The 25,304-nt window shown below is 46.9% G+C and overlaps 1 protein-coding gene across 1 annotated transcript in view; it reads right to left on the reverse strand.

Moving 5' to 3' along the window:
* mybbp1a (MYB binding protein (P160) 1a) overlaps window positions 1–25,304 on the reverse strand; it is a 130,035-nt gene that overhangs the window by 100,661 nt on the left and 4,070 nt on the right. The window contains exons 2-7 of the mRNA XM_068010081.1: window positions 21,624–21,719; window positions 16,867–16,950; window positions 9,627–9,701; window positions 7,469–7,576; window positions 5,023–5,213; window positions 3,535–3,702 (exon numbers count right to left, since the gene is read on the reverse strand). Coding sequence (XP_067866182.1) covers window positions 3,535–3,702; window positions 5,023–5,213; window positions 7,469–7,576; window positions 9,627–9,701; window positions 16,867–16,950; window positions 21,624–21,719 — 722 coding nt within the window. The remainder of the gene's footprint in view (window positions 1–3,534; window positions 3,703–5,022; window positions 5,214–7,468; window positions 7,577–9,626; window positions 9,702–16,866; window positions 16,951–21,623; window positions 21,720–25,304) is intronic.

Genomic DNA, 25,304 nt, shown 5'->3' on the forward strand with positions numbered 1-25,304 from the left:
TGTATACCTCAATCAGGTCCCCCCTCAGCCTTCTCTGCTCTAAGGAAAACAACCTAGCCTAACCAGGCCCTCTTCATAGCTGAAATGCTCCAGCTCTGGCAACATCCTGGTGAATCTCCTCTGCACCCTCTCCAGTGCAATCACATCCTTCCTATAGTGTGGCGACCAGAACTGTATACAGTATGCCAACTGTGGCCTAACTAGCGTTTTATACATAATCTCCCTGCTCTTGTATTCTATGCCTCAGCTAATAAAGGCAAATATCTCATATGCCTTCCTACCCACCTTATCTACCTGTGCTGTCGCCTTCAGTGATCTATGGACAAGTACACCAAGGTCCCTCTGTACTTCCTAGGGTCCTATCATCCATTGTATATTCCCTTGCCTTGTTAATCCTCCCAAAATGCATCACCTCACACTTCTCAGGATTAAATTCCATTTGCCACTGTTCTGCCCATCTTACCAGCCCATTTATATCGTCCTGTAAACTTACTGATCATACCTCCTATGTACACTACAAACAGCAAGGGTCCCAGCACCGATCCCTGCGGTACACCCCTGGTCACAGGCTTCCACTCGCAAAAACAACCCTCGATCATCACCCTCTGCCTCCTGCCACTAAGCCAATTTTGGATCCGATTTGCCAAGTTGACCTGGATCCCATGGGCTCTTACATTCTTGACCAATCTCCCATGCGGGACCTTATCAAAAGCCTTACTGAAGTCCATGCAGACTACATCAACTACTTTACCCTCATCTACACATCTGGTCACCTCCTCGAAAATTCAATCAAATTTGTTAAACTTGCTTGAAACATGTTACTCTAACTTTCAACAGTTCTGAAGAAAGATCGACGACCAGCAACATTAACTCTGTTTCTCTCTCCACAGATGCTGCCCGACCTGTGGAGTATTTCCAGCATTTTCTGTTTTCATTTCAAAGTTTCTGAACTGTTGCTGCCATGTTTGTGAATGTCTCAGAAACTAACCTTTAACAAAGGGGTTGATTCGATGAAGGAAATATATTGGAGTACGGCTGTTCTGCAAGTCACCATTTCTCTAAAGATCCTCTACTAGATTCCTTTAATAACTCATGTACATTAAAACAGCGCTACAAGGCAAACGGCAGTGCACAAGTGAGCCCGAACAGCTGATTGAACTGCCTGAAATAGCCTGGCCGCTTAATACAGTTACATTTGCAAAAACCCAGGCACTCTCGTCTCCTTCTCAGGGATTGAGGCAAAAAATGCATTTTAAAAATCGGCATAAAAGTAACCATTCACCAGGAATAGATGTGCCTCACGATATTTGAGTGTGCAAATTTTGTTAAATCCAGGCGAGTTTATTTTTTGAACAGGTCGACGGGCACTGTTGCTTAAGTCACAAAGTGAATAATAATCACAGGCTTTGGAACACTTCGTTCAATGTAGTTTATTGGGGTCATCAGTTTGAAAGTTGCTGAATTTTATGCTGGACAGCAAACAGTGAATGTGTTGATGCACAAGGCACAGGTTTGTAGGTCACAAAACCTACAGGAAGTCACAACTTAGGCCTAGCCTTTGCTGTAGGTTTAACCACTGATTCCTAAGAACTAAACAGAGTGCTTCTAAAGCTCTTCCTTCCCTGCCTCCTTAGAGTCAGGAGGCCAGTGCATCACCAAGTGTGGCACAGAGGCATATAGGCCAGGAAAGGGCCAGATTCAACTGCTAGCCTATGCCGAGTTAGCTAATCCTGGCAGCTGGCCTCAGCCTCCCAGGGTTAGAGAGGAGGAAGAGAAAATCTTACTCCTGACCATTATCCAGTGGTCCCTGCTGAAAGTACATTGGGTGACCTTTGATCATTCGCAACATTGAGGGTTTCATTTGACCCAAAGGTGACCTTCCAACCACACATCGGCTCCATCACCAAGACCGCCTACTTCCATTTCCCTCGCATTGCCCGACTCACCCCTTCCTCAGCTCATCTGTTGCTGAAATCCTCATCCATGCCTTTGATATCTCTTGACTTGACCATTCCAAAGCAGTCCTGGTGGGTCTCCCACATTCTACCTTCCATAAATGTGAGATAATCCAAAATTCCGCTGCCCATAACCTAACTCAAACCAAGTCACGTTCACCCATCACCCCTGTGCTTGCTGACCTACAATGGCTCCCAATCTGGCAACACTATGATTTTGAAATTCCCATCCTTGTTTTCAAAACCATCCATGGCCTCGCCCCTTTCCTATCTCTTTAACCTCCTCCAGACCTACAACCCTCCAAGATTTCTGCACACCTCCATTCTGGTGTCTTGCACATCAAATGCTCCACCACTGGTGGCCATGCCTTCAATTGCCTAAGCGCTAAGCTCTACAATTTCCCTCCTGCAATCTCTCAGCATCTGATATGCTCCTTAAACCCTACCTCTTTGACCAAGCTACTGGCCATCTGTCCCAATATCTTATGTGGCTCGGTATCAGATTTTGTTTTGAGAACGCTCCTGTGAAGCACCATGGGACCTTTTACTACATTAAAGGTGGTACATAAATGCAAATTGCAATTATTGTTTGAGATACCTCATGTTTGGGTAATTTAACAAAACAGCCTTAGCTCATTGTGTGGCACTCTCGATTCGGACTCAGAAGATTACGGGTTCAAGTCACACTCCAGTGACTTGAGTACAAAATCCGACAGTTCGGTGTAACTCTGAGCGAGTGCTGCACAGTCAGAGGTGTCGTCTTTCGAGTTTTCCTTCTCAGGCGGATGTAAAAGATCCTATGGCACTACTTCGAACAGTAACAGAGGGATTAACCCCAGTGCCCTGGCTAACATTTATCCCTCAACCAAATGACTAAATCAGATTATCTCGCCATTATCATGGTACTGTTTGAGAGACCTTGCCATGTACAAACTGGCTATCACCTTTCCTCGATTACAACAGTAACTGCACTTCAAAAGCACTTTGGGACATCCCAGGTTCATGAAAGGTGCAATATAAATGCAGGTCTTTCGTTATTCTTAAAATATTCAAGGCTCACGTTAATATGCCCATAGCTGCTGACTAGTATCCTGGGATAGGCTGTTGCTGAAAATAAACCTTTATAAATATCTGGTTAGGCCCCAACTAAAGTATTGTGCCCAGTTCTGGTCACACTTTAGGAAGGATGTGAGGGTTCTTGAGAGGGTGCACATGAGATTTACTAGAATGGTTTTAGGGATAGGGGATTTTAGTTACAAAGTTAGGTTGGAAAAGCTGGGGTTGTTCTCTTTGGAGCAAGGGAGATTGAGGGGAGATTTGACAGAGGTGTACAAGATTATGACAGGAAATTGGACGGGCACCTGAAGGAAATAAACTTGCAGGGCTACATGGATCGAGCAGGTGAGTAGAACTGACTGGATTGCTCCGGAGAGAACCGGCATGAACACGATGGGCCGAATGGTGTCCTCCTATGCCATAAATGTCTATGAGTTATCCCAAAGATCGTGCAGCAGCATCTCTTGTTATGGCTGCAGTCTCTCGCTCGTATATTGATGCCACGACGGCCGCTATCACGTACCAGCTGGGTCCCTTTTGGTGTTTGAGCAAGCCATTTTCCACTAGCTCCTTCCAGAAGGTTTCGAATGTACCCTCCTGCAAGGCGACACGCAGCAGGTCCAAGGCGAGGGGCGGCAGAGTCTGATCCTTCTTCACAGCACCGGCAGCGAGTTTTAGTATCTGAATCAACCTGAATCAAAGGAAGGGTAGGGGGAAAAAGAATTACTCAAACTGCAACTAAGTCAGGCCTCAGCTGGAACATTGCGTCCAATTCTGCGTACCACATTTTAAGATGGATGTCAAGCCTCTGGAGAAGCTGCAAAGACCTCATTAACTTCTGTTACCTCCTCAAAAAACTTGCATCATTTGGGGGGGAAACGTCAAGAACGCAAGAAGCTGGAGCAGGTCCCTTTCTATAGTACGCTACTGGTTAAAGTGCTGGGCTGTTGGGCTATCCTGCGCTCTTAAGCAGAGAATACATTGCAGAGAAACCAAACATCTTTTGCACTGCAGGGCATCTTACTTTCGGTTTGGTAGTGAAGGCTTCCCTGGTCTCCTATTTCGGCTACCAGAGCTGCTGTCTAGCACATTTTATTTCCATGTGACGTTTTGCATTTTCTTGCAAGATTGCTGCTTTGGTGGAAAATTACAATGAATATTTGATCTGTGGGTTCATGCCCTCAAGGACCTGACCCAAGAGTGACTAAGGTTATTTCACCTGGGGCTTTGTCAGTTGGCAGCAAGGAGATCTTCCCTCCCATGGGTCTGGGCTGGATCACAGACCAGGATCCAGGACTAAATATGCCAGCAATCCAGCTTCACCAGAATTCAGAATTACCTGAAAAAAAAAATTCTGCAGGAATAATTCTCAGACTCCCTACATTCTCTTTGCTCTCTTCCTCCTATAACTCACAGGTTTTTCAAATTGAAACCTCATGGCAACCATGGCTCAATGATGGAATACTCACCTCTGAGCCAGGTCATGGGTTCATGTTCCACTCCACAAACTTGAGCACGTAATCTAAAATGGCACTACTGAGGAAGTGCCCTATTGTTGAGATACCATCTTTCACATTAGCTCGATGCTCCCCTTTACCAGTTTAGATTGACATTATGGATCCCAGGGCACTATTCTAAAAGCAGCAAGATCCTTGAAAAATTTATTGGGGACGTAAAAGATCAGGGCAGTATGTCAAAAGAAGAGCAGGCCAATATTTACCCCTGAATCAACACCATCAAAGAGAGACTACCTAGTCATTGTTACACTGCTGTTTGTGGAATTTTGCTGTCTGCAAATTGGCTGCCACATTTCATAATTGACAACAATTTAAAAGCACTTCATTGTGTGTGAAGCGATTCGGGGCATCCTGAGCTAATGAAAGGCACGACAGAAACACAAGTTATTCCTTCCTTTGATCACACTTGACCTATTTTGTGTTCTCTCCTACTTATTTCAATCTTCACCCCCTCGGTTTCTCAGTATTATCCGTAAGATTTTTCAAGCACTTACTTGGGAATATTTTCTGATGTCACAATAGTAGTGGATCCCAGCAAAATCTTTAGCTTCTTGGGTTTCAGAACATTTGGAAAGCGTTGGAGGGCCACCAGCAGCAGATGTAACTGCTCTGGGGTGCTGAAGGCAGAGGCCATGTCCACCTTTAAGGCCTTAAACAGAATCTCCTTGAAGACAGCCTCTGGAGTCTGTGGCAACACAAAGCAGTAATTCAAGAATGAATACAGTGAACTATCCTGCACTATAATTACATTTTCTGTTTCTGCCAAAGTACCATGTTCTCTCAAGATGTCAATCATTCTCTGGATATGGTTGCACAGGTGCTAATTGCCCCCGGTAACTCAACCACATGACACAGAATTTACATGAAAGGAACAGGCCATTTGACCCAACTGGTCTACACCAGTATATACAAGCCTCCTCCCACCCTTCTTCATTTAACTCAATCAGCACGTGCTATTCCTTTCTCCCTCGTACTTATCAAGCTTCCCTGAAATACAGCTGTGCTATTCGCCGTAACTACCCCATGTAGTAGCAAGTCCCAAATTACAACCACTCTCTGGGTGAAGAAGTTTCTCATAATTGGTTTTATCAATGACTATTTTATATTTATGACACCTACTTTTGGACGTCTCCACACCTGGAAACATCACCTCTATGTCTACCCTATCAAACTCCTTCATAATTTTAAAAAGCTGTATTAGGTCACCTGTCAGCCTTCTCTTTTCTAGAGAAAAGAACCCTAAATGGTTCAGTCTTTCCTGATAAGTTACAGTCTTAGTTATGGTATCATTCTTGTAAATGTTTTTGTACCTTTTCCAGTGCCTCTGGTCATTATTTGTACTTGACCCATGAGAATAACTATTTGAACACAGGGGCATCACAATCAAACAGGGAGCAATCCTCAACAGATCCCCATATGCATACTGTCCCAGAACGGTTTGCTGGATAGCAACCAGGCACTGGAATTGTAGCTGCTTTAGCATCTTCTTAACCCAGGGAAATGGAGATCAGTTATAGCACCCAGTGCTACTGGCTGAGAGCAGTTATCGCCATACAAACCATACAAACAACCTGGCCATTTTCAGTCTGTTAGCCTCAGTTACTCAACTTAGAGTGTAGGACAAGTCCTTGTACACAAGTTTTGTAAAACAAATGTCAAAACGAGCTAAAGCCTTAAAATATGCACTTCCTTCAAAGAGGGTGGCTTGCTATTAGGACTTCAATTTTTGTTTAAGTGCCAAGCAGTTTACAAGGAATTACTAAGCCAGGCAGTATAATGGAGCTGAACTAATCCACCAACTGGTAGGACAATTAATATATAGAGTTAATGACTAGCCATGTTAATTCAAAACCTTTTCTCCATCACTGAATTATTCCTTATCCCATAGCTTGGTCAGCGGTAGTCACACTGACGTGATTTGCTCCCAGTCACTCCGTACCCTCAAGGAACCCTTTGTACCTCTTTTATCATTTTAAAGACTTCATGTTGATTACCTTTCAATTGTCTAAACGCCAAGTAATTCAAGTCAAGTTTATGCAAACTGTACTCATAGTTTAATCCTTTAAGCCCTGGTATCATTCTGATGAACCTGTACTGTACCCATTCCAAGATCAATATATCTACTCTGAAGTGAGGTGCCCAAGACTGAAAACAGTGCTCCAGATGGAGTCTGACAAAGGAAGCATCACTTCATCAATTTTGTACTGCAGCCCCCTTGACTTAAAAGCCAATGTTGCATGAGTGAGTATTACCTTTTGTACCTGTCCACTAGCTTTAAGTGAGATGTGTACATGGACACCCAAATCTCTACTTTTCCATAGCTCCTAGTCTCTCAAAATCAAGAAAATATTCTGATTCATCTTTCTTGGATCCAAAGCAGATGACCTCATATTTGCCTATGGTCCAAACTATGAAAGGTGGAATGCAACACTCACTCTATCTTTCCATCTCTTTCTAACTATCGGCTCCTACCCACAAACTTACTGTTACTCATAACCTGGTGTCATCAGTGAACTTGGATATACACACTCTATTTCTCCATCCAAATCACTGATATCAATGATGAAAAACTAAGGCCCTTGTGCAGATCCTTGGGAATACTACTGATCACATCCCACCATCCCTACTCCGTTTCCTATCTCCCAACGAATTACCAGCCCACATCACAAGGTTACTTCTAATTCCATAAGCTTTTATGTTGGTTAATCTCGTGGGGAACCTCTTCAAATGCCTTCTGGACATCCATATAAACAATGTCCATAGACACGGTCTTAACCACCAAGCTAGTAACCTCCTTAAAAAATTCAACCAGATTCGTCGAGAGCCATCAAAATTCCTGTCCGATTCCCTGATTAGCTCTTACAAAGCCATACATTTCCAAACTGTGCTATTCAGGAACTTTAAAGAAACACATTTAACTGGTCTAACTTAAAGCCTTACCTCAGTCAGGATGTCCACAATAGTTTTCCCTGGCAGATCCCGGAGGTATTGCTTAAACTTAGTGAGGCTTTGCAGCAGCTCGATCGACTGCAGAAGTATATTGGGCTCCTAGCAACAAAATTTTGCAGCAATTAATTTTTTCACTAGAAAATTAAATTGAAAAGCCAAACGTGTCATTCCAGTCCCAAAACCCAAGAAGCATCAGCCACCAAGGAATGTCGCTGCATAATAATTACTTACACACATTCACGCAGGTTAGGTTCTGTAGTGAAAATAAACACGACTGGACTAACGATACAGAATCACTGGAAAACACAGCAACAGAAAAACAGGCGGAAGAGGCAGCTGTGAAAAGAAAATGGGGAGAGGTGGCAGAATGGACTGTCGCCTGCAGTAACCAACTCAAAAACAGTGTTCACTGGTTTGGAGAGAAACAGCCCCAAGTGATGGAATAAAGGGGAAGGAGAAAGAATTGATGTCAGGCTGTGGTAATTTAAGGCAAGAGAAGAAGTGACAGTGAGGCACAATGATACATTTAAAGGTAGAACAGAAGGGAGAGAGGGGCTGAGGCTGACAATACAGGCGAAGGGTCACAGGAAGGAATGTAAAAGTAGCTGACACCACAGAAAACAAGTAAAGCAAGGCTAAGATATGAGGACAGCAAGTACTGCACCTGAAGACGGAAAGAACCTACATGAAATCTCTGGCCACTGAGATAACAGTGGTCGCTTTCCAAACCCGTCTGTTATTGATCATGGGACTATTTCATTTTTGTAAATTTTACAAAATTCATTCTAAGGATGCAGGCATTGCTGGCAATTGAATGGTTTGGTCAGCTACTTCAAACAGCAGCAAAGAGTCAACCATATTGTTGTGTGCTGGCGTCACACATAGGTCAGACCAAGTAAGATTGGTAGGTTTTCTTCTCTAAATGACATTCGTGAACCAGGTGTATTTTAATGACAATCTAACAGCTTTGTGGCCACTTTTACTGAGATCAGCTTTTTTTCTTTTATTTGCATTCTTATTGGCTTCTCTCTCCCTCCCCTTTTGGTTTTGATCTGAATTCAATGCCTGTCATAGTGCACTTACCTGATGTGAGCCCACCATGTAACTGGATACAGAACTCCACAATCATTCAACAATAACTTGCATTGATATAGCACCTTTAATTCAGAAGAATGGCTAAAATGCTTCAGAAAGGCAGGATCAAAAACTGGATGAGAGATTAGGAGCGATGACCAAAGAGTGGGATTCAGAAGGATGGAGAGCTGAGGAGGTGGAGGCATTTAGGAATGTGATTTCATCAAGGCAGTTACGATTTTTATTGCTACATTACAAGCCCTAAATACTGCCGGCCAAATCGTGGTCAGAGGTGGCTATCCTCTTATTTTAAAACTCTGCCCCCTAGTTTTAGGCTCTCCCACAAAGGGAAACATCCTTTCAACATCCACCCTGTCAAGACCCCTTAGGATCTTATATGTTTCAATAATATCACCTCTTATCCTTCTAAACTCCAATGAATACAGAACCAACCTGTCCAGCCTTTCCTCACAACACAGGCAAATGGAACTATGAGTCAGTCAAATGCCTTCTACCAACAGCAGTAATGTTACCAGAATTTAATTGAGAAATTGCACACTTGAAACCGTAGCATTGGAGACCAATGACCGTAAACCCCCTCAGATGAGTAAACAGCTAATATGTCTCAATGCCTTGCTTCCAGACCATTCAAACGTTAGTGAGGATGGGCTCCCCACCCCTATTCAAATGACTGATTTTGAGTTAACTCACAGTAACAGGGTCAATGGAAGCTACATGTCCTATCCATTAGTCACATACAGTTGAATAACAAAATGTCGTGTAGATGTGAATGGTAACTGGTTTTGTGCTCAAGTAAAAGACCTGAAATTTACATTCGAGTATCACTGGATCATAATAATCTGAGAGCACCAGAACACAAAATTCCCTTGCTGCTACAGCAATATGACTAAAACAGTGGGGCCGAGAACACATTGTAACTTCCTAACTGCTTACTTAAACACATGCTATTTACATTTTAATACCAAGGACTAGCATGGAAGTGGATCTGAATCTCTCATTCATGCACACTAGCTGTTACCTTTTCTTAGACGTGTGTACAGGGGTTGAAATTTACCTTTATGAGTCGTCCAGACTGTGAAAGTGCCAAGACACCGAAGAGGTTCCCAAATGCAGCATTCCTGATCAGTTTCTGTAAGAAAAACATCAAGTTATCCAATGTTGCATTGCCCAGTTACATGGTATTCAAGACACTCTTGTGTTTTGCTTCTTTATTCTTGTTCCCGTCCCTTGCTACTGCTTGGATGGAGGTGGGGAATCGTTAAGGAGACCTGCCATATAACCTTTCTGCTGAGAAGTTCCAGACCTCCACCAGAACCTGTAACACGGTCAACTGTGTGGACAAAAATCAGTATTCTATCACGTGTGGAGTCCCAGACCAACTCACCATCACTAGATTATTCCTTAGCTTATTGCTTTCCACTCCTGTCTCAATGACTATTCACAGTAACAGGGTCAATGGAAGCTACATGTCCTATCCATTAGTCACATACAGTTGAATGTAACTATTACAGATTGGCACAAGAACTTATTAGTGAAAATACTGTAATGGAAATCACACCTGCTAAATGTAAACATATTAATTTCATTATATGGAATACTATGTGAGAACTTCTTTTACTGGGCACTGCAAATTACACTTTAAAAAGAAAGGAAGCAAAACTGAACAGCTAAAAAGGCCGCATATTTGCATTCTTAGACGACAAGGGCTGGCTGAGAGACAGGTGTCTAGCTGAAACAATGGGAATGCTCCCTGATTCAATTAGCAAGAGTGGTTTTGCCAATAGGGGCAATCAAAAGACAACGACACCCCTTTGACTTTGTAAGAGCCAAACTCCACTCCCCACAGAGTATGTCTGAAAGACTCTACATTCCAACACCCCTCCAGGAACTGTGGTTTTAAAAAAGAGATGGTCACATGATCTACCTGCTGGGGTAAGGCTGAGGCTTTTGAATTGTGCCTCACAGAAAGAAAGAGACTGCAATTCTGAACCTCAACAGCAAGACATCTCCCTGTCTCTCTCTCCAGCAAAGTCCCAGGGAAACTACGGTGGCAGCTTCTACATTTCAAGACTACAGACAAAGCTTCTCTTTGACCTTCTGGTCCTAGAGAAGCAAGCCTGAAATTGTGCACGTGGCCCCGGCGAGGTCTCTTGTTTAAACCCAAGAAAGCCTGTCTCATTAATTACATTTGCAAATTAGCCAGAGTGCAGTGAGCAAGGGCTAAAATCACTGTGTTTAAAAGATAAACCCTGTTACGGCCAAACCAGAGAAGGGCGAGAGGAGAGCCCGAGACCCCTTCCTCACCTGGTCATAACAACACTATCAGCTACAATACTTGTCATACCAAGTAGACTCCATCGACACCAAAAACTCAAGAACTAGGACTGTTACCAGTTAGAAGGATTGTCTCTGAATGTTTCACAAAATAGCACCGATGTAATAGGATACCAGGTCTCTGATTTATCTTAAGTTCACTCTCTTGAACAATTATACACAATCTGCACATCCAAAGAAACGTTACACACGAACATATAAACTAGGAGCAGGAGTAGGCTATTCAGTCTCTCGAGCCTGCTCCGCCATTCTATAAGATCATGGCTGATCTGTTTGTGGACTCAACTCCACTTTCCTGCCTACCCCCTATAACCTTTGACTCCCTGCTTTGTCAAAAATCTGTCTACCTCAGCCTCAAAAACATTCATGACCCTCCCTCCACTGCTCTCTGGGAAAGAGTATTCCAGAGACTCATGACCTTCAGAGAAAAATTTCTCCTCATCTCTGTCTTAAATGGGAGATCCCTTATTTTTAAACTGTGCCCCCTAGTCTCTCCCACAAGGGGAAATATCCTTTCAAAATCCACCCTGTCAAGTACCCTTAGGATCTTATATGTTTCAATAATATCACCTCTCATCCTTCTAAACTCCAATGAATACAGACCCAAACTGTCCAGTCTTTCCTCATAAGATAACCCTCTCATCCCAGGAATCAGTCAAGGGGCGGCACAGTGGCGCAGTGGTTAGCACCGCAGCCTCACAGCTCCAGCGACCCGGGTTCAATTCTGGGTACTGCCTGTGTGGACTTTGCAAGTTCTCCCTGTGTCTGCGTGGGTTTTCTCCGGGCGCTCTGGTTTCCTCCCACAAGCCAAAAGACTTGCAGGTTGGTAGGTAAATTGGCCATTATAAATTGCCCCTAGTATAGGTAGGTGATAGGGGAATATAGGGACAGGTGGGGATGTGGTAGGAATATGGGATTAGTGTAGGATTAGTATATATGGGTGGTTGATGGTCGACACAGACTCGGTGGGCCGAAGGGCCTGTTTCAGTGCTGTATCTCTAAACTAAACTGAACCTTCTCTGAACTGCTTCCAATGCAATTATATCCTTTCTTAAGTAGGGAGACCAAAACTGCACACAATACTCCCGATGTAATCTCACCAATGCCCTGTACAACTGTAACAAAACATCTCTACTTTTATATTCCATTCCTTTGCAATAGCCTTCTTAATCACTTGCTGTACCTGCATACTAGCTCTTTGTGTTTCATGTACCAGGACACCCAGATCCCTCTGCATCTCAGTGTTCTGCAATCTCTCTCTATTTAAATAATATGTTGCTTTTCTATTTTTCTGGACAAAGTGGACAAGTTCACACTTACCCACATTATACTCCATCTGCCAAATCTTTGCCCACTCACAACCTATCTATATCCTTTTGCAGATTCCTTATGCCTTCTTTACAAATTACTCTCCTAACCATCTTTCTGTCCCTTCATCCAAACCATTGATATAGATTGCATATAGTTGAGGCCCCAGTACTGATCCTTGTGGCACTTCACTCGTTAGAGCTTGCCAACCTGAAAATGACCCATTTATCCCTACTCTCTGTTTTCTGTTAGCTAACCAACCCACTATCCATGCTAATATGTTAGCCCCATACCATGGGCTCTTATTTTCTTTAGTAACCTTTGATGTGGCACCTTATCAAATGCCTTTTGGAAATCCAAGTACACCACATCCACAGCTTCCCCTTTATCCACTTTGCTTGTTACTTCCTCAAAGAATTCTAATAAATTAGTCAAACACAAAACCATGTTGACTCTGCCTGATTGCACTGAGATTTTCTAAATGACCTGCTATAACCTCTTTAACATTAGATTCCAGCATTTTCCCCACAACAGATGTTAAGCTAACTGCCTGCAGTTTCCTGCCTTCCTCCTTTCTTAATAGCTGAGTTACATTTGCGATCTTCCAATCTGTCAGTTATACAGCACAAAAACAGGCCCTACAGCCCACCATGTCCACGCCAGCCATCAAGCCTATCTATTCTAATCCCATTTTCCAGCACTTGGCCCGTAGCCTTGTAGGCTATGGTATTTCAAATGCTCATCTAAATACTTCTTAAATGTTGAGGGTTACTGCCTCTACCACCCCTTCAGGTGGTGTGTTCCAGATTCCAACCACCCGCTGGGTGAAATTTTTTCCCCTCAAATCCCCTCCAAACCTCCTGCCCCTTACCTTAAATCTATGCTCCCTGGTTATTGACACCTCCGCCAAGGGAAAAAGTTTCTTCCTATCCACCCTATCAATGCCCCTCATAATTTTGTATTTTCGAGAATCCTGGGAATTTTGGAAAATTAAAACCAATGCATCCACTATCTCAGCAGCCACTTCTTTTAAGAGCCTAGGATTAAGTCCATCAGGACCTGGGACTTATCAGCTTTCAGTTCTAATAATTTTCTCAGTACCCTTTCCCTGGGTTCCTCCCTCCCTTTCAACTCTTAATTCACAACTATTTCTGGGATGTTATTTGTATCCTCTACAGTGAAGACAGATGCAAACAAATCTGTTCAATTCCTGCGCAATTTCCTTATTTTCCATTATTATCTCCCCAGACTTGTTCCATTCCTTTTTAAATACATGTAGAAACTCTTACTTTGTTTTTATATTTCTAGCTAGCTTTCTCTTGTACTCTAATTTCTCTCTCATTGTTCGTTTAGTCATTCTTTGCTGTTTTTATATTCTGTCCAATCTTTTGACCTTCCACTACTGCTCGCTGAATTGTAAACTTTTTCTTTCAATTTGATACTATCTATAACTTCCTTCATTAGCCACAGATGGTGTGTCCTTCCGCTAGAGTCTTTCTTTCTCACGGGAATGTATCTTTGCTGAGTGTTATGAAATATCGCCTTAAATGTCTGCTACTGCATCTCTACTGACCTATCCTTAACCTAATCTCCCAGTTTACTTAAGCCAGCTCTGTTTTTTTTAAATTTTATTTAGAGATACAGCACTGAAACAGGCCCTTCAGCCCACCGAGTCTGTGCCGACCAACAGCCACCCATTTATACTAATCCTACATTAACGCCATATTCTCTGCCACATCCCCATCATTCTCCTACCACCTACCTACACTAGGGGCAATTTACAATGGCCAATTTACCTATCAACCTGCAAGTCTTTTAGAGCTGGGAGGAAACCGGAGCACCCGGCGGAAATCCACGCAGACACAGGGAGAACTTGCAAACTCCACACAGGCAGTACCCAGAATCGAATCCGGGTCGCTGGAGCTGTGAGGCTGCAGTACTAACCACTGCGCCACTGTGCCGCCCGTATGTCTTCATATCCTGGTAATTACCCTTATTTAAGTTTAAAACACTAGTCTTAGATCCACTCTTCTTACCCTCAAACTGAATGCAAAATTCAATCAAGTTGTAATCACTACTACCTAAGGGTGCCTTTACTATGAGGTCATTAATTAATCCTGTCTCATTACACATTACCAGATCTAGAGTAGCCTGCGTTCTGGATGGCTCTGGAACGTGCTGCTCTAAGAAACTGTCCTGAAAACACTCCATGAACTCATCTTCCAGGCTACCTTTGCCAATCTGATTTATCCAATCTATCTGCAGATTAAAATCACCCATGGTTATTGCCATACCTTTCTCACAAGCCCCCATATTTCTTCCTGTATACACTGTGCTAGTGTGGTTGCTGTTATGGGGCCTATGAGCTACTCCCACGTGACTTCCTACCTTACTATTTCTCCTCTGCACCCAAACTGATTCTACATCTGGACTTTTTAGAACTAAGGTCACTTCTCTCTATTGTACTGTCATCGTGAATCAACAGAGCTACCTACCCCTCCACCTTTTCCTAATTTCCTGTCCTTCCGAAATGTCATCTACGCTTGAATATTCTGGTCCCAGCCTTTCTCATCTTGCAGCCATGTCTCTGTAATGACTATCAGATCATACATATTTATTTCTATTTGAACTAGCAATTCATTTGTTTTGGTTATGAATGCTATGCACAAATAGAGAGCCTTAAGTTCTGTCTTTTTACTATTTACGCAACCTCTAGCCTTAGCTGCTTTCACATTCAATTTTGTAGTCTGTCCCTTCCTGCCACACCCTGATTAGTATTTCCCTTATTGCTACTTTTCTCTCTTGCCTTGTCCTCTCTCTTTATTATATCTTTTCTCATTTGATACCTCACCCCTGAGGTTTAAAGCCCTCTCTACCGCCCTAAACAACTCGCCAGAACACTTTTTTAAATAATGCACACAGGTCAATATAAAATCCTACTCTTTTCTTTGTATCACATGGCTACAAGTGTAAAAAGACTCCAACCGACTGCACAGCCACCCACCATTCTGTGATTCATTCATTTGTCCCTAAGATCCCGCCTGTGCTTTGCCAGCCACAGGGCAAATAGGCAGGCTTTGATTTTTACGCCACCGAGAGAATGGCTCAGCCGTAATGCAAGCTTTTCCCATGGTATCAGACCCAAGACAGAAAACTCCCCGCGCGGTGGAAGGGGCAGAAGGACCCAAGTACAACCCAATACCCAACCACATCATGCCAGAGCATTTCCAATGCACCAGTGTGCCACAGGGACAGTGTGCCAATGCAAATTATCACAGGCATGGTGCACCAACACATCATAACCACCCCCAGTGAATACAGGGTCTTCCCCCCCACCCCCCCCCCCATTCTCAGTTTACAATTAATCTTGAAAAGTAGAGTAAATGGATGGAATCTACTTATGTTGTGGAATAATGTCATCAAATTTATGTCGCATGAATTATTTCTTCCTTCCAAAGATTCATGATGGGAGGAGTAAGGATTATTAAAAGTACAATGTGCATATTGAAGAATAAAACTAAATCAAGATACTTAGTAAAACTAAAATCAATGCAATAAATATAACAAAACTGCTTCGAATCATAGAATCTTACAGCACAGGAGGTGACCATTACGTCCATCATATCTGCGCTAGCTTTCTGGCAGAGCTACCCACTCATTACCCTGCCTTTCCCCCATATATCTAAACATTTTTTTCTTGTTTATCCACTTCCCTTTAAGAATTAATTATGGATTCTCCTTCTACCACTGTTTCTGCTTGGCATTCCATAGTCTAACACTACTAAAGGTAAAAAAAATTCTCCTAATCCCTCCCTTCATTCTTTTGATGATCTTAACTTATGCCTTCTAGTTACTGACTCACTGACCAGTGAAAATGTATTTTTTCAGGATTCAACTCAAGATTTTCAACAACATTATCTGTAATGGAAAAGGCCCGGTTGCTCTCATTTCATCGTAAGTGAAGTCTTTCATCTCTGTTCACATCTTAATGAACCTCTGCACCCTCCTCACTCTTCCTAAAGAAAGGCATCCAAAGACATTGTATTCTAGCTGTGGTCTAACCATTGATTGCGATAGGTCCAGCATTACTTTATTGCTCTTATACTTTTATGGCTCTATTCATAAAAAACATATGGTTTTTTCCTCACAACTTTATCATTTATTCTGCCAGCTTTAACAATTTGCTTATCCAGACCCTTGAGTCTCTTTGCTCTTCTACAGTTGAAACTTTTATTTATTTGATCTATATGTCCTCTCTTTATTCTTCCTGCCAAATGCATCACATTTTCCACATTAACCTACATCTGAAATTTATCTGCCTAATACTAACTTGTCTACGACCTCAATTTCTTACAGTTTAGAGATATATGTTTCAACATTTAAATTTTTCACTATTCTAAAAAGTCTGAAATCAAGCAAAATGTGAAGAGTTTCATCCTTGATGTAACTTTGAATCATATGTTCAAACTGCTTCTAATCCCTCCAGCAATCCCCAAATCCTAATCAATAGTTTGCATCCGGTGCAGTTTACAGCCTCACTAAACAACACACACGTGCTCAAAGTAACTACTTGCTATTTGCTCAGCTGGTCCTACCTGCTGTTGCTACTTCTAAGGCCAAGTTACATTAGGAATCAGGTACTAGCCACTCACCTTCTTTGTTTTCATTACATCATGTTTATCTTTAATCTGCCCTAGGACTGTCTGCAGAGGGATATCCTCATTGTACTGTAGGACCTGTTGGAAAAGATCAGCAAAATGTCTCAACTGCTGGAGGATTGTATGAAGCAGAAGAACACACAGATCACTGACTCAGCAGGATTCATTATACTGTACGGCACTAAACCACATTATATTGCTCATCCAAGTGTATCCAGTGGTCAATTCAGCCACTTCAACCAGAAGAATCCCAAATCCAATCCCAGCCCGGCCTTTTAACAGAACTCTGTAGTACTGCAATTGGCCTCAATAGGGAGAACCAGCGTTTCTACATCTTATTGATACCCAACAAGTTGCATTTGTACAAGGTCTTTAACACAGTGAAGCATTCCAAAGCATTTCACATTCACATGAGCTTTAGCAAATGCAATTTGCACCGATCCACAGGAGATGCTAGGACAGCTGGCCAAAAGTTTGTTCAAAGGGGTAGGTTTTAAGGAGCGCTATAAAAGGTAGAGTCAGATAGGTTTAGAGAGGAAATCCCAGAGCTTACGGCCTAGGTAGCTGAAAGCACAGCCACCAATGTCGGAGCAAACAAAATCAGGGTTTGCAAGAGGCCAGAATTGAAGGAAGGACAGAACTTGAAGGGTTGCAGGGCCGGAGGAGATTATAGAGGTAGGGAGCTTGTGAGGCCTGGAGGGAATTGAAAACAAGGATTAGAATTTTAAAATCGAGGCATTGCCAGACTGGGAATCAATATAAGTCAGCGAGCACAGGGGTGATGGATGATCAGGACCAGAATATGGGCAGCTGAGTTTTGGGTGAGCTCAGGTTTATGGAAGGTGGGAGGCTACCAAGGTAGCATTGGAATAATCAAGTCTAGAAGTAACAAAGATATGGATGAGGATTTCAGCAGCAGATAAGCTAAGGCATGGGTGGAGACAGGCAACATTACAGAAGTGGAAGGAGGGGATCATGGTGATGGAGTGGATGTGATCAGAAGCTCATCTCAGCGTCAAAGACAACAGTAAAGTTACGAATGGTCCATTTCGGCTTCCTAGAGTGGCCAGGGAGAGGGAAGGTGGTGGGGACTGAAAATAAGGGCTTCAGTCTTCCCATCTAATTTTTTTTTAATTCATTCATGGGATGTCGGCATTACTGGCCAGGCCAGCATTTATTGCCCATCCCTAATTTCCCTTGAGAAGGTGGTGGTGAGCTGCCTTCTTGAACCGCTGAAGTCCATGTGGGGTAGGTACACCCACAGTGTTGTTAGGAAGGGAGTTCCAGGATGTTGACCCAGCGACAGTGAAGGAACGGTGATATAGTTCCAAGTCAGGATGGTGTGTGACTTGGAGGGGAACTTGCAGGTGGTGGTGTTCCCATGTATTTGCTGCCCTTGTCCTTCTAGTTGTTAGAGGTCGCGGGTTTGGCAGGTGCTGTCTAAGGAGCCTTGGTGCATTGCTGCAGTGCATCTTGTAGATGGTACACACTGCTGCCACTGTGCGTCGGTGGTGGAGGGAGTGAATGTTTGTAGATGGGGTGCCAATCAAGTGGGCTGCTTTGTCCTGGATGGTGTCGAGCTTCTTGAGTGTTGTTGGGAGCTGCACCCATCCAGGCAAGTGGAGAGTATTCCATCACACTCCTGACTTGTGCCTTGTAGATGGTGGACAGGCTTTGGGGAGTCAGGAGGCAAGTTACTCGCCTCAGGATTCCTAGCCTCTGACCTGCTCTTGTAGTCACGGTATTTATATGGCTACTCCAGTTCAGTTTCTGGTCAATGGTAGCCCCTAGGATGTTGATAGTGGGTGATTCAGCGATTGTAATGCCGTTGAATGTCAAGGGGAGATGGTTAGATTCTCTCTTGTTGGAGATGGTCATTGCCTGGCACTTGTGTGGCGCGAATGTTACTTGCCAATTATCAGCCCAAGCCTGGATATCGTCCAGGTCTTGCTGCATTTCTACACGGACTGCTTCAGTATCTGAGGAGTCACGAATGGTGAACATTGTGCAATCATCAGCGAACATCCCCACTTCTGACCTTATGACTGAAGGAAGGTCATTGATGAAGCAGCTGAAGATGGTTGGGCCTAGGACACTACTCTGAGGAACTCCTGCAGTGATGTCCTGGAGCTCAGATGATTGACCTCCAACAATCACAACCATCTTCCTTTGTGCTAGGTATGACTCCAGCCAGCGGAGGGTTTCCCCCCTGATTCCCATTGACCTCAGTTTTGCTAGGGCTCCTTGATGCCATACTCGGTCAAATGCTGTCTTGATGTCAAGGGCAGTCACTCTCACCTCACCTCTTGAGTTCTGCTCTTTTGTCCATGTTTGAACTAAGGCTGTAATGAGGTCAGGAGCTGAGTGGCCCCGGTGGAACCCAAACTGAGTGCCACTGAGCAGGTTATTGCTAAGCAAGTGCCGCTGGATGGCACTGTTGATGACACCTTCCATCACTTTACTGATGATTTAGAGTAGGCTGATGGGCCGGTAATTGGCTGGGTTGGACTTGTCCTGCTTTGTGTGTACAGGACATACCTGGGCAATTTTCCACATTGCAGGGTAGATGCCAGTGTTGTAGCTATACTGGAACAGCTTGGCTAGGGGCGCGGCAAGTTCTGGAGCACAGGTCTTCAGTACTATTGCCGGAATATTGTCAGGGCCCATAGCTTTTGCAGTATCCAGTGCCTTCAGTCGTTTCTTGATATCACGCGGAGTGAATCGAATTGGCTGAAGTCTGGCATCTGTGATGCTGGGGACTTCAGGAGGAGGCTGAGATGGATCATCAATTCGGCACTTCTGCCTGAAGATTGTTGCAAATGCTTTAGCCTTTGGATGTGGGAAAGTAGTGAGACAAATCAGAGGGGTTGAGAAAGATGGTGGTGAAGTCGAGCTGGGTGTCGGAAACTACATGTGAAAACTGACCATGTTTTCACAATGTCGCCGAGGGGCAGTGTACAGATAAGAAATAGGAGGGAGCCATTCACAGATCCTTAGAGGACTCTGTGGGAACAGATTAAAGATAAGCTAACAGTTTATAAAGAAAACTAACAGGCAGAGACTGACAGGACAGCTGCAGCTAACGGTTCAAGGAATGGGGGGGGGGAATGTGAAACTTGCTGGTATGAGCAGACCAATTAGGCTCTGACAGCACAAAAATTGCAGGTCTGCAGACCAATTAGGAACAAAGTGGGGGCCGGTGTTATGGACAAGTATAAAGAAGGAGGCTGGTTTTGGCGCACAAAAAGCAGTTCGTTTTCGGCGCGCAAAGTTCGGTCCGTCTTTTCTCCAAGCTGTAACACAAAGTTCGGTCCGCTTTTATAACATGGCTGAGCTGTTTGCTGTAGTGAAGAAAACCTACATCAAGGAGAGGAAGTCAAGCTGTAACAATTACTTACCTCAAGAAAGTTTTGAAAGTTACCATCGGACTCTGACTGTCTCTGAAATTGATGAGATCTAACAGACTCCAAAGGCAACTGTGGAACAGCACGAAGAGAAGCAGTTGATTCCCTGGCTATGACTGGATAAATAAGCATGGGAGTCAGGAAGGGAAACTAGGTGGTCAGCAGTTTGGTGGGAATAGAGTTGAGGGAACAGGAGGTGAGTCTAATGGATGAGATGAGCTCAGAATGGGCATGAGACGATAAAGGAGAGAGCATGGGACTATGGGCACCAGGTGAGGAGCAGCCTGGTGATGTTCACCATCAAGATTCACAGAAAAATAATGGTCACGTTGAACTTCGGTATCAGAAGGTTCACGGCCCCCATGGAACTTTATCCCAGCAAAGGGGTTATCGTCTTCAGGATCAGATGCTGGACATAAAAGTAGTTAGCAACATAAAAAGCATACATTTGGATTTAGAGATCTTCAGTGACTGAGTGAGTAAATATCCTGCACAGCACTGAGAGAACAGGAGTTGTGGACCTGTGCTGTTAGCAGCCAAGGCAGCAATCATAATGTGGATGACCTCAATGCCTCTCGGATAGAATAATGGTGGAAAAAATATTCTCTGTTGAAGCCCAATGACATCTACTGGAAGTATTCATGAGAGTTACTGAAGACAGAAAAGTTTTTGGCTATGATGACCCACATAGTCAACCAGCTTGTTGTCTAACATGAACCATGAAGAATTGCTATTCGGTGAGGCATGGGACAGCAACTGTACCACAGGACCCACACCACCACAGAACCAAACCCACACAACCTTAGCCAGCATAAGTCACTGCCTGTGGTAAAGAAGTAACTATTACATTTATGGATGATCAGGCGTCAACCTCAACAAATAAGTCCTTCATGGGCTGCAGCAGCAATAGAGATGCTAGAGATGGGAATCCACATTTGTTCAGCTAAATGTGACAGGTGACCAATGAGGCATCACTCTTTATTAAATCAATATTTCAAAGTTATAGTGTGCGGTCATGGCCAGCAACCCTCTACAATTAGCTGCTGATGGAGGCTGGGCACTTCGCCAGCCAGGAAAGGGCAAGTCAAAGGAAGCAGTCCAAAGTTGTGTTGTTAGTGATGACTTGAGCCAAGGCCTGGTAACAGCTGATTTGTTCTACGAACCAGATGTGGTTCTAGTGATGAAAAATATAACAAGGGAAATACAATTAAAAGACAACTAATAAAGGGGGAAATCTCATGGGAAACTTGGTGTTGCAGTGGGTTAGACCCTGGACCAGAATTCATATTCCACTGAGCGACTGATGGTGTCCTCTGCCTGTAAAGGTGATTAAAAGTAGTGACTCACCTGTGCCAGGGCCAAGCTGAAGCCTGGACGGGCTGTTTCACGGGTCGCTGCAAGGCCCTCAACCAGTCGCTTGATTGCATATTGTAGCTCATCACGCTGGAAACAGATGGTCAATTGTTATGAGACATGGCTGTTGAAATGTATGTAGCCAATGAACCATCCATGGTTGTAGCTTTCAGTTACAATCAAATTGCCAAATACTTCTAGCTATAAGTAAGACTGGATGGATGGCCATGGCGAGGAGGGGGAAGGGGAGGGGGGGGAGGGGGGGGAGGGGGGGGAGGGGGGGGGGGTGGCGGTTGGTGAGATGGGTGGCTGAGAGGGTTGGAAGGGGAGAAGGCTAGCTAGAAGGCTAGCTAATCCCACGCATCACTCCCCCATCACCCTGTTGCCCCGCTCCCCAGGCTGTACTCCCAAATGCACTACTCCCCAGCACCCCACCCCAACCCTTACCCTGCTCCCTGGGCCCCCAGGCACACATCCCACCCCTCCCGACTCCCCGGGAAAATCGCACCCCTCCCCCCCCTTACCCGACTCCCCGGGCACATCCCACCCCCCCCCCCTTACCCGACCCCCCAGGCACATCCCACCCCCCCCCCTTACCCGACCACCCGGGCACATCCCAACCACCCCCCCCTCACTTACCCCACTCCCCGGGCACATACCACCCCTCCACCCCCCCCCTTAACCGACTCCCTGGGCACATCCCCCCTCTCCCCCTCCCCCCCACCTGACTCCCCGGGAAAATCTCACTCCTCCCCCCTTGCCGAATCACCGGGCACATCCCACTCCCCCTTTGCCGAATACCCAGGCACATCCCACCCCCTCCTTACCCGACTCCCCGGGCACATCCCCCCCCCCCCCTTACCCGACTCCCCGGGTACTCCTGCCCCCCCCCCCTTTACCCGACTCCCCGGGTATCTATAGTGTAGGTCAGATGGTTTCACAGGTCGGCACAACATCGAGGGCCAAAGGGCCTGTACTGCACTGTAATGTTCTATGTACTCCTCCCACCCCACCCTCCCCCCCCCCCACTTACCCGACACCCCGGGTACTCCTTCCCCCACCCCCCCATTACCCAACTCCCCTGGCACCCCCCCCCCCTTACCCGACTCCCCGGGCACATCCAATACCTCCCCCCTTACCCGACTCCTCGGGCATATCCCACCTCCCCCCTTACCCGACCCCCCAGGTATTCCCCCCCCTCCACCCCTTACCCGACTCCCCGGGTACTCTCGCACCCCCCTCCCCTTACCCAACTCCCCGGGAACTCCCCCCACCCCACCCCCTTCCCCGACTCCCCGCCACGCCCCCCACCATTACCCGACTCCCCTGGCAACCCCACCTCACCCGACTCCCCGGGTACTCTTCCCCCTCCACCCCTTACCCAACTCCCCGGGTACTCCCCCCACCCCTCCCCCTTACCCAAATCCCCGGGGACTCCCCCCACCCCTCCCCCTTACCCAACTCCCCGGGTACTCTATCCACCCCCCCATAACCCGACTCCCCGGGAGCATCCCACACCACCCCCCCCCCCCCCTACCTTACCCAACACCCCGGGAACATCCTACACCCTCCCCCCCCTTACCCGACTCCCCGGGAACATCCCACAACCCCCCCCCCTTACCCGACTCCCTGGGAACATTCCACACCCCCCCCTTTACCCAACCCCCCGGGCACATCCCACCCCTCCACCCTTACCCGACTCCTCGGGCATATCCCACCTCCCCCCTTACCCGACCCCCCAGGTACTCCCCACCCCCCCCCCCCACCTTACCCGACACCCCGGGACTCCGTCCCCCCCCCTTACCCGACACCCCAGATACTCTTCCCCCCCCCCCCTTACCAAACTACCCGGGTACTCCCCACCACCCCCCCCCCCTTACCCGACTCCCCGGGTACTCTCCCCGACCACCCCCCTTACCCGACTCCCCGGGTACTCCACCCCCCCCCCCTCAATTACCCGACTCCCCTGGCACCCACCACCTTACCCAATTCCCCGGGCACATTCCACCCCCTCCCCCTTACCCGATGCCCCGGGCACATCCCACCCCTCCCCCTTACCCGACCCCCTGGGCACATCCCACCCCCCCCTTATCCGACCCCCAAGCACATGCCACCCCTCTCCTCTTACCCAACTCCCCAGGCACATGCCACCCCCTCTTACCCAACTCCCCGGGCATATCCCACCCCCTCCCTCCTTACCCGACTCTCCGGGCATATCCCACCCCCTCCCTCCTTACCCAACTCCCCGGGCATATCCGACCCCCCTCCCTCCTTACCCGACTCCCCGGGAACATCCCACACACCGCCCCCCCCTTACCCGACTCCCCGGGAACATCCCACACACCGTCCCCCTTACCCAACTCCCCAGGAACATCCCACACCGCCCCCCCCCCTTACCCGACTCCCCAGAAACATCCCACACCGCCCCCCCCCTTACCCGACTCCCCAGAAACATCCCACACCGCCTCCCCCCCTTACCCGACTCCCCAGAAACATCCCACCACCCCCCCCTTACCCGACTCCCCAGAAACATCCCACCATCCCCCCCCCTTACCCAACTCCCCGGGAACATCCCACCCCCTCCCCTCACCCAACTCCCCAGGAACTCCCCCCACCCCACCCCTTCCCCGACTCCCGAGTACTCTCCCCGCCCCCCCCCCCATCATTACCCGACTCCCCTGGCACCCCCCACCTCACCCGACTCCCCGGGTACTCTTCCCCCCCCCCTTACCCAACTCCCCGGGTACTCCCCCCACCCCCCCACCTTACCGAACTCCCCGGGTACTCCCCCCACCTTACCCAACTCCCCGGGTACTCCCCCCACCCCCCCCCCCTTACCCAACTCCCCAGGGACTCCCCCCACCCCTCCCCCTTACCCAACTCCCCGGGTACTCTATCCACCCCCCCATTACCAGACTCCCCGGGAACATCCTACACCCCCCCCCCTCTTACCCGCCTCCCCAGGAACATTCCACACCCCCCCCTTTACCCAACCCCCCGGGCACATCCCACCCCTCCACCCTTACCCGACTCCTCGGGCATATCCCACCTCCCCCCTTACCCGACCCCCCAGGTACTCCCCCCACCACCTTACCCGACACCCCGGGTACTCCGTCCCCCCCCTTACCCGACACCCCGGATACTCTCCCCCCCCCCCTTACCAAACTCCCCGGGTACTCCCCCCACCCCCCCCTTACCCGACTCCCCGGGTACTCCCCCCGCCCCCCCTTACCGACTCCCCGGGTACTCTCCCCGCCCCCCCCTTACCCGACTCCCCGGGTACTCTTCCCCGCCCCCCCAATTACCCGACTCCCCTGGCACCCACCACCTTACCCAACTCCCCGGGCACATTCCACCCCTCCCCCCTTGGCACATCCCACCCCCCCCCTTATCCGACCCCCAAGCACATGCCACCCCTCTCCTCTTGCCCAACTCCCCAGGCACATGCCACCCCCTCTTACCCAACTCCCCGGGCATATCCCACCCCTCCCTCCTTACCCGACTCTCCGGGCATATCCCACCCCCTGCCTCCTTACCCGACTCCCCGGGCATATCCCATCCCCTCCCTCCTTACCCGACTCCCCGGGAACATCCCACACACCGCCCCCCCCTTACCCGACTCCCCGGGAACATCCCACACACCACCCCCCCTTAGCCGACTCCCCGGGCATATCA

Source organism: Heterodontus francisci, chromosome 30 (assembly GCF_036365525.1).
Source record: "Heterodontus francisci isolate sHetFra1 chromosome 30, sHetFra1.hap1, whole genome shotgun sequence".
Lineage (NCBI taxonomy): Eukaryota > Metazoa > Chordata > Chondrichthyes > Heterodontiformes > Heterodontidae > Heterodontus > Heterodontus francisci.